Source organism: Salvelinus sp. IW2-2015, linkage group LG1 (genome assembly GCF_002910315.2).
Source record: "Salvelinus sp. IW2-2015 linkage group LG1, ASM291031v2, whole genome shotgun sequence".
Classification (NCBI taxonomy): domain Eukaryota; kingdom Metazoa; phylum Chordata; class Actinopteri; order Salmoniformes; family Salmonidae; genus Salvelinus; species Salvelinus sp. IW2-2015.
In genome coordinates this window covers 40570481-40582648 of record NC_036838.1, presented here as the reverse complement: position 1 = coordinate 40582648, position 12168 = coordinate 40570481, and the positions used below count along the sequence as shown (strand labels likewise).

Below are 12168 nucleotides of genomic sequence, written 5' to 3'. Positions count from 1 at the left end.
TTTTTTCGCAAGCGAGTGTGCCAGAGCGCAGTAACTGATGCATTTATGAACGTGCAAGACACGCTGAATATGARCTTGTCAGTAAACGTAGGCAAAAAAAGTCCCTCTAAGCTGCAGGCTTGCACGGGAGTGCAGTAGCCAAGACTGCCGTGCAGCTCCCCCAGGACTGAGTCTTCCCAGTTAATTAACACAATCAATGTTTCCCTTTAATGGGGCAATTGTGATCGAATCAACACAATATTGGCCACTTTCAATGCCACATACCGAAACAAAACAAACTATGCAAGATATTTTTTTGTAAGCACAACCCATTTGAGTAGGATTTTATTGAGCAAGARTCAGCCAGAACTCTACACAGACCGGTGTGGCATCACCAATCAGAGTTGTAGTAGGTCTATACACAAATAGACCATGGCCACATATGGATCTGTGCCATTTACTTTGAACTGGACTGTGTTTATAGCTGTGGTCTTGAGTAGATGCACTTGTTTTGAGATCAAAGCAAGAGCTGCGTGTAGCAACGTGTGAACATTTTGTTCATATCCTTTGCTAGTTAGTGAGTTATTAGCCCAGTTATAGATAATTTGTAGTCAACAATAGGGGAGTGATTGCTTCCTATAAGAGCACTAAACGTGTACATTTCTAGATATTATCAAAAACAAGTCAGGTGAAGAGCTTTTTTTTGTCTTAAAGGGGCAGTGCTGTATTTTGAGACGGGCTTGAATAAGCCAAGAAGGCAATCGGCAGAGGGTAGCAAAATTTGACTGATTCTCTGTAATAATGGTATGGGAATAATAATGCATTTTATTTTATAAAGTGGTTTCTTGGATCAAAGAACACAACAACATGTTCATTCACCTCTGTGTTTGAAGGACAKGTGGATTAACAGGTTCATGTTAAGCTGGTTGTTGGTTAGTACAATGCATGCACTGGCAAGCAAGCTGCAGAAGGACGAGCTGGCTATTCCCCATCGTTTATCTGTGAAATTCTTAAAAACTAGCTGAAAAGGTTTGAGAGTGTTTATCTAATGTTCCTTCCTTAGATTTTAGCTCATCTTGCTCTGGCTAGCATTAGTTGTTGATCTTGTTGATGTGCATATAGGGAAAGATAGCCTACCTTTTTATGGTTGTTTGATCAATAGGAGTGTAAAGTTCCCAAATGTAAGAGAACTCCCGTGGTATTTAGTTACATATTTGCAGAAAAATCCATTCAAGAGTATTTTGTGGCTTTTGGCGAATGCGTTCTAATGGTCAAAAGTCGCGCTGATGCAACTGCCTGTAAACACACAGTCCAGTTCAAAGTGAACGATTGCAGGAACATGTTGTTTGCATATAGGCCTGCTGTACCTCTGATTGGCTATGGTGCACCGGTCTGCGTAGACTCCAGTCCGGGTACTGGTACAGAGTCAATGTGCGGGGGTACAGGTTAATCGAGGTAATTTGTAAAGTGACTATGCATAGTAAATAAACAGTGAGTAGCAGCAGTGTAAAAACAAAGGGGAGGTTCAATGTAAATAGTCCGGGTGGCCATTTGATTAGTTTAGTTGTTCAGCAGGCTTATGGCTTGGAGGTAGAAGCTGTTAAGTAGCCTTTTCTCTCTAGACTTGGCGCTCCAGGACCGCTTGCCATGCGGTAGCAGAGAGAACAGTCTATGACTTGGGTAACTGGAGTCTTTGACCATTTTTTGGGCCTTCCTTTGACACCGCCTAGTATATAGGTCCTGGGTTTCAGGAAGCTTGGCCCCAGTGATGTACTAGGCCGTACGCACTACCCTCTGTAGCGCCTTCTGGTCAGATGCCGAGCAGTTGCCAAACCAGGCGGTAATGCAACCGGTCAGGATGCTCTCGATGGTGCAGCTGTAGAACCTTTTGAGGATCTGGGGAGCAGTCTCCTGAGGGGGAAAAGGTGTTGTTGTGCCCTCTTCACAACTGTCTTGGGGTTTTTGGACCATGATAGTTTGTTGGTGATGTGGACAKCAAGGAACTTGAAACTCTCGACCCGCTCCACTTCAGTTCCKTCAATGTTATTGGGAGCGTGTTCGGCCCTCTTTTTCCTATAGTCCACGATTAGCTCCTTTGTCTTGCTCACATTGAGAGAGAGGTTGTTGTCCTGGCACCACACTGCCAGGTCTCTGACCTCCTCCCTAGGCTGTCTCATCGTTGTTGGTCATCACACTGTTGTGTCGTCAGCAAACTTAATGATGGAGTCGTGCCTGGCCACGCAGTCATGGGTGAACAGGGAGTACAGGAGGGGACTAAGCACGCACCCCTGAGGGGCCCCAGTGTTGAGGATCAGCGTGACAGATGTGTTGTTGCCTACTCTTACCACCTGGAGGTGGCCCGTCAGGAAGTCCATGATCCAGTTGCAGAGGGAGGTGTTTAGTTGCAGAGGGAGGTGTTTAGTCCCAGGGTCCTTAGCTTAGTGATGAGTAGGGTTGCAAAGGGTCGGAAACTTTCCGGTAAATTTCTGGAATTTTMGGGGGAATTTTCCATGGGAAGTTAAGCCTGGGAATTTTGCTTCAATTCATCAAAAAAGTTAGTTTATAACAGTGCACATTTTTTTGTGGGATACACATAAGGCAATTCTAGGTCTTGTGGCATATTTTGGTTAAACTATCCCCAATTCAATGGAATTGCAACCACTCTGCAAGCGCAGTGCATTCTTCCATCACATGTGCAGTGCACTCTTCCATCACATGTACTGATTCTGAAGATCTTGCACACTAATGAGATGCTATTGAGCACACACTACTACACTGTCTGAACCAAGGACTACGTGTTTTCTGGTAAGTTTTGATGACAATACTGGGTTAGGTGAATATATTTTATTGGACATACATTATTTTTTGTTAACTATTAAATAGTAGACTACAGAAAAGTGTGTTTAAATCATTTGTAACTTGTTAACAATTTCTGCTAGTTAGTATTTGCTACCATGTGGGTTTTAGCTTGCTTGAGCCTGCTAACTGAGGAGTGTTATTCACCTGTTTCCATYCATGCTTCATTTTAAAACATTTATCTTACAAAGGAGTTGTTTAATCTAACTGCTTAACTATTTATCTGTACATGGAATTGTATTTGTTTTTTTAGCTCATTTTTTCTAATCTTTACAGGAAAATGCCACGGGCACTATCTGATGTGTGGAGACATTTCACTGCAGCTAATGTAGAAGGAAAAGCTGTGTACATTTGCAAATACTGTGCCAAAWCATATGTGAAGAATGCAACAAAGATGCAGWATCATCTGGCCAAGTGCATAAAGTTCCCTCAGCGCTCACAACAAGCAACCTCTGACAAAAGTCCCACTACTTCTAATCGAGTTGAAAATGATGAATCAGACACCTTATCGATAGCAACAGCTCATGGTCCTCCTGGAATCAGAAGGTTTTTTGACTCCAAGGAGGAACGTATCAGAGAAATGCTGATGAATGTCTTGCTCGAGCTGTGTATACAACTGGTTCACCTCTGATGCTCACAGGCAATGTGTATTGGAAGAGATTTCTGAATGTTCTACGCCCAGCATACACCCCTCCAACCAGACACGCTTTATCTACTCATTTGCTGGATGCAGAGTTCAAGTGAAGGTCAAGCAAATCATAGAGAAAGCAGACTATTGCAATCATCTCTGATGGGTGGTCGAATGTTCATGGGCAAGGAATAATTAACTACATCCTCTCCATCCTCAACCAAGATTCTACAAGAGCACAGACACAAGGACAACAGACACACCATTATCTACATTGCAGATGAGCTGAAGGCAGTCATCAATGACCTTGACCACAGAAGTATTTTTGCACTGGTGACAGACAATGCTGTGAACATGAAGGCTGCTTGGTCTAAAGTGGAGGAGTCCTACCCTCACATCACACCCATTGGCTGTGCTGCTCATGCATAGAATCTGCTCGTCAAGGACATCATTGCACTGAAAACAATGGATARACTCTACAAGAGAGCCAAGGAATTGGTTAGGTATGTGAAGGGTAATCAAGTTAGAGCAGCAATCTACCTAACCAAGCAAAGTGAGAAGAATAAGAGCACCACATTGAAGCAGCCCAGCAACACCRGTTGGGGTGGTGATGTCATCATGTTTGACAGTCTCCTGCAGGGGAAGGAGTCTCTCCAAGAAATGGCCATATCACATTCTGCCGATCAAGAGGATCCTCTTGGATGATGTATTTTGGGAGAGAGTGGTAAGCCTGAAACCTATAGCAGTAGCCATTGCACGGATTGAAGGAGACAATGCCATCCTGTCTGATGTTCAGACTCTGCTTGCAGATGTAAGAGAAGAAATCCGTACTGCCCGGCCCAGTTCACTGTTGCTCCAAGCAGAGGAAACTGCAGTTCTGAAATACATCAAAAGCGTGAAGAGTTCTGCCTGAAGCCCATACACGCAGCAGCAGCATACATGTTGGACCCCACGTATGCTGGCAAGAGCATCCTGTCTGGTGCAAAGATCAACAAGGCCTATGGTGTCATCACTACCTTGTCTCGCCACCTTGGCCTGGATGAGGGCAAGGTTCTTGGCAGTCTGGCAAAATACACTTCCAAGCAAGGGCTTTGGGATGGAGATGCAATATGGCAGTCGTGCCAACGTATGCCAACGAGCCATTCTCATAAAGGTTGGAAAGTGACAGTGAAGATGAGGCCTCAGMTTGATGTTCAATAGGTGGACATTGAGGAGGTCCAGGGAGAAGACATGGAAGCCTGAGTGGAAGACAACCAAATCTTTAGTTTCTAGACTTAAGCTTTAGTTTCTAGACTATCATTTTACAGATGTATGTTGAAAATGTTTTTGGAGGATGCTATGGATCATTGGTGATCATTCAATATTTCCTTTTGATGTTCAGTGAAAACATCCAATGTAAACTCATTTAATTAAAGTTCAATTCGTAACTAAAATAGTTTATTTTATTTCTGTTGGTGTAACGGTTTTCTTCCAGGGGTGAAGGAGAGGACCAAAGTGCAGCGCGGCTAGTGTTAAACATGTTTAATAAAGAACAAGTAAAACACTACAAACAACAATACAAAATAACAAATGTGCAAAAACCGAGACAGACCTATCTGGTGCAGACAATCACAGAGACAGGAAACAAACACCCACAAAATCCCAACACAAAACAAGCCTCCTATATATGATTCTCAATCAGGGACAACGATTACCATCTGCCTCTGATTGAGAACCATATTAGGCTGGACATAGAAACAGACAAACTAGACACACAACATAGAATTCCCACCCAGCTCACGTCCTGACCAACTAAACACATACAAAACAACAGAAAACAGGTCAGGAACGTGACAGTTGGAAAGATTGTCTACTTATGATAATCTAAAAGGTTTATGTTTCTGTCTCCATATGATATGGTAAATATATCCAATGCAAGAAACATCTACATTTAAATGGTAGTAAWATTAATTCCCATATATTTCCGATAAATCCCATATATTCCCGTTAATTCCCATATTTTCCCGTTAATTCCCACGGAAAGTTTCCCCCTCTGAATATTCACCAAAATGTGCAATCTTAGTGATGAGCTTTGTGGGCACAATGGTGTTGAACGCTGAGCTGTAGTCAATGAACAGCATTCTCACATAGGTGTTCCTTTTGTTCAGGTGTGAAAGGGCAGTGTGGAGTGCGATTGAGATTGCATCAGAGGTATGCYAATTGGAATGGGTCTAGGGTTTCTGGCATGATGGTGTTGATGTGAGCCATGACCAGCCTTTCAAAGCACTTCATGGCTACCGACGTGAGTGCTACGGGACAGTAATAATTTAGGCAGGTTACCTTCGCTATCTTGGGCACAGGGACTATGGTGGTCTGTTTGAAACATGTAGGTATTACAGCCAGGGAGAGGTTGAAAATGTCAGTGAAGACACTTGCCAGTAGGTCCCCGCATTCTTTGAGTACACGTCCTGGTAATCCGTCTGGCCCCGTGGCTTTGTGAATGTTGACCTGTTTAAAGGTCTTGCTCACATCGGCTACGGAGAGCATGATCACACAGTCGTCCAGAACAGCTGGTGCACTCATGCATGCTTCATTATTGATTATAAAAGAAATATTCATTATTCATTATAAAATAAATTTAGCTCAACTGGTAGTTTTGCGTCACTGGGCAGCTCACGGCTGGGATTCCCTTTGTAGTCCGTAATAGTTTTCAAGCCTTGCCACATCCGACGAGCATCAGAGACGGTGTAGTAGGAGTCAATCTTAGTCCTGTATTGACGCTTTACCTGTTTAATGGTTRGTCTGAGGGTATAGTTATGGTCATACCTAACATGATCTAACAACATGTATTTCTAATCCACCTTGTTCAAATACTTGACCTAGTCCAGGGATAACTCTCCAATCTCCTCAAGTCATCATCCMTTTTAWTATCCTGCCTCTCAGACCTATCCTTTTTGAGGCCTATGAGCTGGTGTCCCAGGCTTCACCTTAGCTTGTCCCCTGGTGAATGCAGCTCTGGCAGACAAGGAGGGGACCCCAGTCAGGCAGATGAAAGCAGCATGTTTTTAGATCTGGACCATAAGAGGAAACAGACCAGGGCTATCTGTGGCTTCCTCTTGATCAATGTTCTAATGTTCCGGGCAGTGACCAAGATATGATCAGGCTGCAGTACGGTGCTGTGTTAGTGTTAGACCCCTACAGTCCTACTCAGACATTAACCCAGGCCCCACGGGAACAGTGGCGGTAGTCCTTATCACAGGAGGTCACACAATACAGCCCACCAATGTAACCCAGTTCTTACATGTGGCAGAGTTCATAACAAATCACTTTTGAATGTAGCTATTAGTTAAAGAGTGTTTGTTTTCTGTTCTTTTTTACTATTTGTTTAGGAACAGAATGTCCACTCCTGGGAAATACACAATTTAGATTTGTCTGATGTGTTGTTGTTTTTTCACTTTAGTAGTAATTGACAAAGGAGCATATAATGTGAGTCCTGGCTTGTGGCTGTATATATGTATAATGTATAGATATCCTGCTGAGTTGAACACATTGAAGGGGCAGACGTTCAGTGATATGATATATTACTGGGGGCTGCTGTGTGTGTCTGGGTGAGTGCCAGCAGTCGTTAGCTGGCAGTAAGAATACATGGGCCATGAGTATATGGAGGACAGACTCACTGAAGGTCCAGTTGGTGGCCTGTTAAAATGTTATATGGTATGGACCATAGGATGGACAGTTCACTGAGGCCTTCTCACTGTGTAGGGATAGCTCTGATCAGAACCAGCTAAATAGACAGCTAGAGCAGAGAACACAGGCCTTTGTGTATGTGTATGTGTGTGTGTACGTGTGGACATACACACATTCATGTGCTCCTGTGCATCAGAACCAGAGGTTTATTGATACCCTTCTGGACAGTGGGCTGGTCTTCTGAGCATTCAGAACCCTCTGACTAAACAGGCTGGATGTTTTGAGACTGGGGTTAACTATTGGGTATTGGTGTCCAGATTTCATGTCACGCTACACCTATACACAGATATCCATCACGTGTAATTATAGCTGTGTATTTTTCCCTGCCTGCCTGCCTGCCTGCCTGGTGAGTCAGTTTGACCCTGAGCTCCAGCCCTGTAGGCCTCCAGCCTCTAACTCTGACCTGGAGCATGGGCAAGCTTGGCTAGGCCTTTGGGCCCTCAGACAGCCTGCTTAGTTTTACAGAACGTAGAGATACAGTGATTGTAGTAGAAGTAGCTGTGGTTCATCAGTAATACAACTATGAGTAGTGGTTATAGGAGCAGATTCAGGGTCAAATTATGTTGGCTCAGTGTTCATGATATGTACAATGAACCGTTTCAATTACCTCCTGAGAGAAAAGAGTAATAAAGCAAATGCAGCCCTTTCCTTTACATTGGCAGCTTGTCCTACAGTAATATAATAGAGTGAGGCTATGTGTGACTGGTGGCTCTGACTCTATGGAGGTCCACACAGTGTCAGGGACTGGATGGAAGGATATTGACATTTTACTTGATGAACAGAGTTTACTACAACTCACACCAACATCAGAGTAACTAATCTGGAGAAATGATAAATACTTTACCCCCATGACAGATATCAGGGGTATAGAAAAAGTAGCTAGAGTCTTCAACTTAACTCTTGAAATTAAAAGGTCAGAAAATGTGCAGGACAGTAGTCCATTGCGTTTGAGTTTTCTTATACCAGATACGGATGAAGGGGCTGGGGGACAATGTAGATGTAATGTGGGTTCAATGTGGATTGAGATTACCTGTACCAGTACTGGAGACAAGCATCCCACTGCTGTCGCCTGGAGTCAGGTGAGTGTGTAGCCTGTGCACCATTCACCAAGCGAGAGGTCACTGGGTTAATCATCGTGGGAACCTGTTTTGACACCGAGGGAGTCTTTATCATTGTTCTTGGTGATGAATAGTAATAATCCATGTCTCGGCGTAGGGTTACAAACTCTCCCAGACACATCTTGGCTTCTCCCTTCTCTCATTTTTCTTTCCCAATTAGGATATATCTTTTATTTTTGTTTAGCATACTCTAGTTAGTATCTATTATGGGCCTGGCTGTTTATTTCTATCCAGTACTGGTAGCATTTCCCCTCTCCATTCTGTCTTCATTGTGAGGACAGGAAAGCTTGTGACCTTGTGGGACTTGATCCATGGCAATTCAGCATTCCTTCCCATTGAGCAGAATGACACATGAGCGGGACTCTGACCCAGCATGAAACCTGGGAGCCACTCAGGTGTGTGTCCTCAGGGGGAGGATGCAGCCCCCCAGCCCCACTCTTCCTGACCCCGTAGAAACTGACATGAAAACAGCCAGGACTTCCCCAGGGCCCCGGAGTCAGGTCCTTGATCTGCAGGTCARGTTCAGGTCACATTCTGTTCACAGGCAGGAGACAGGAATGTGTTATTCCCCTGGAATTGTACTCTGAGTGGAAAATCATCCTCACCGTATATGCTTTGTAGAACATTTCATTAAACTACAGAAGAGGCATTTGTTTTGATATTTGGTGAATGGGGAATATAAAGCCCAGTGTTTTGGCATTTACATGTCCAGACGTTGTAAACTAGGAGAGAAATACCAGGTCTGTAATTGGCTGGTTAGTGCTGGCGGTGGCTGAATGCACTAAAAGGAACTAATAGGAAAACAACTAACCACCATTTCCTCTGGCWGTCCCAGAATCGCTCCATGACTCTCCTCTGTTTATGGACATAGAGTGGGCTATGAAATTATTAGTAGTGCCAAGCAAATACCCTCCTCCTCCTCCCCCTTTCTCTCTCATCACCCACTCATCCGTTCTTTCACAGCACTGTAGCATTCCTTCAATGGTATGAAGAATGAAAAGCAGTCCTGTGATGTTGAAGACAGTTATATTACTTTACAGTCATCAATACCCTGATTGTACTGTATTTGTATGACCTTTGGAGGTTCACTTTTCCAGCTAAAGATACATTGGGTTTCTGTCAGCACTTGATCAGGATCTGAGTCTGTGTGTATACAGTGAAGTGGAGAGAGAATACATGTGGTCAGTTGAATGACAGCTCTGGCAGGATGTGTAAGGGATATAAATGAGATGGGAACATGGTTGCTTTTTAAGGATGCATTGCATTGCCATTATGTGATTGGCAGACTATCTGGTTGTCTGGTTTCTATTGGCTGAATTTCTGAGTTTCTCTCATCTGACCAGTGTGCTTTATTCATGTGCTGATGAAGGCGCTGGCAGGGGTTTTATGGTTACCAAGATGGTGTCTTGAAAGCTTGTGGTTACATTCAAACTATGACATATATTTGAAACACATCTCAGAGAGTTGAGTTGCATGAAAACTCACAATAAGGTTGGTAAGTCAAACTYGACATATTAGGCTAATATCATAAATAATTGTTTTAACAAATCTGATGTGCCACATTGGATTACAGAGAGAGTCAGTTTTCTTACATTGGAGATTGAACATGTTGCCTAAAAATGGAAACTGGCCTGATAAGTGTTGTCATGACTTTCCGTAAGCTTTGAAGCAGCTCTTCCAAACCTCACAAACCAAACCCAAACTCATCCCTGGAAGACATTGGAGTTAAACTCTATCTGACATTAAATGAAAGAGAAAGCTTTTTTTTTTTTTTTTTTTTTACTTATGTGGTTGAGGGAAGTTGGTTAATCACTGGCTCTACCAAGTGACTAGCTGGTGTCCTGGCAGTTCTTGCATGTCCCGTTAGGGGGAAAACATAATGATGGATGCTGTGTGTAATTTTCCAATTTAGTTAAACAAAAGGATACACTTAACCCATCAGATATTTTCTAATTTCAAGGATAACAACAAACACTGCTTTCATTTCTTGTAGGTTATTTCTCACTCTTCAATCTTATTTCCTCAGCAATCATGATGCTAATGAATTCATGGTTATTTGTCATGACTGTGGCTCTGTCATTTAGAAGCACTGTGTCTCCTACAGTATTGTACTCTATTGATGTTTCTGTAACATTGGTACCATTAAGTATGCTACTGTGTGACTGATCAGTCTGTCTGTCCCTGTCAGATGTTAATGAGTGTGAGGAGACTAACGGAGGCTGTGAGGCTCTGTGCTGCAACACCATCGGCAGCTTCTACTGCAGTTGTCCCTCTGGTCAGCAGCTGAAGGACGACGGCAAGACCTGCCAAGGTAAGTCCTCCTCACCTCCTCTACCACCATCACTACCAGCACTACTAATACCACCATTACCACCATCACTACCACTACCACCACCACCACCCCATCACCTCCAGTACCACCATCACCACTACTACCATCATCACCACTACCAATACTACTATCATCAATACTAACACCACCACTACCACCATAACCGCTACTACCACTATTACCACCACTACCGCCATCACCTCCAGTACCACCATCACCACAACTACCATCATCACCACCACTACTACCACCATCACCACCACTACCACCATCCCCACACTACCACCATCACCTCCAGAACCACCATCACCACCATCACCACCACTACCGCCATCACCACCACTACCACCATCACCTCCAGTACCACCATCACCACGACTATCATCATCACACCACTACCACCATCACCTCCAGTACCACCATCACCACCACTACCACCATCACTTCCACGACCACCATCACCTCCAGTACAACCATCACCACTACTACCATCATCACCACTACTATAATCAATACCATCGACACCACTACCAGCATCACCATCACCACCACCACTACTACTACCACCATCACTACCATCACTCCCACCACCATCACTACCACCACCAGCGCCACTACCACCATCACTACCACAACCATCACTACCATAACCACTACCATCACCACTACCACCATCCCCACCACTACTACCACCACCATCACTACCACCACCATCACTACCACTACCACCACTACCACTACCACCATCAACACCACTGCCTCCAAAGGAAAGAAAGCGAATACTGCTTGAACCCAAGTCTAATAGACAAATAAGCCACACAGATCTAAAATTCCACTTACTCAAGGATCTTTGTTTTTGCTCAGCTTGATGTTTTCCATTGGAGAATGTCTGTAATTCGTTGAATACATGGCAGTGATAAGTTCAATATGTAGCTATCCCCAGCCCTGAGGAGAAGCCTGTTTGGAATGCTGTGCAGCGTGAATGCTAACTGAAGGAGKCAATAATGATACACTTTTTGAAAAAACTTATGCTATCTAGAACCTAAAAGGGTTATTTGGCTGTCCCCATAGGATAATCCTTTGAAGAACATTTTTTGGTTCCACGTGGGACCCTTTCCACAGAGGGCTCTACATGGAACCAAAAACAGTTCATCTATGGGGACTGCTGAATAACCTTTTTTTTTTTTAAGACTTTATGTTGTGGTTATTAAGACTGCTAATAGGCATGTTATCACAGCTGGGGGTAATACCACTCTCTATGGACATCTGCTCTGATGTCTAATGGACAAAAACATATCAGCTCATTAATAAGTTCAGAATATTTACTGAACTTAAAAACCTAAAAAGTCTGCTTTCAGTGCCTGTGTGGACAGCACTGTAATGGATGTAGGAAGATACAGTATGTGTATGGTATGTCTAACAGCATAGGGATGGTGAGTGCATTCCTACTGTATGACTGACAGTCTCTGTAGATGGTGCTGAGCTGTCTGAATAGGCCTGCCATCTCAACTAAAAACCCAGAAGTAATA

General features: G+C 43.6%; 1 protein-coding gene across 1 annotated transcript in view; it reads left to right on the top strand.

The window, feature by feature from the left end:
* LOC111975964 (multiple epidermal growth factor-like domains protein 6) overlaps positions 1–12168 on the top strand; it is a gene marked incomplete at its 5' end in the record, with an annotated part of 101321 nt that overhangs the window by 55169 nt on the left and 33984 nt on the right. Inside the window, one exon of the mRNA XM_070442920.1 lies at positions 10496–10618. Coding sequence (XP_070299021.1) covers positions 10496–10618 — 123 coding nt within the window. The remainder of the gene's footprint in view (positions 1–10495; positions 10619–12168) is intronic.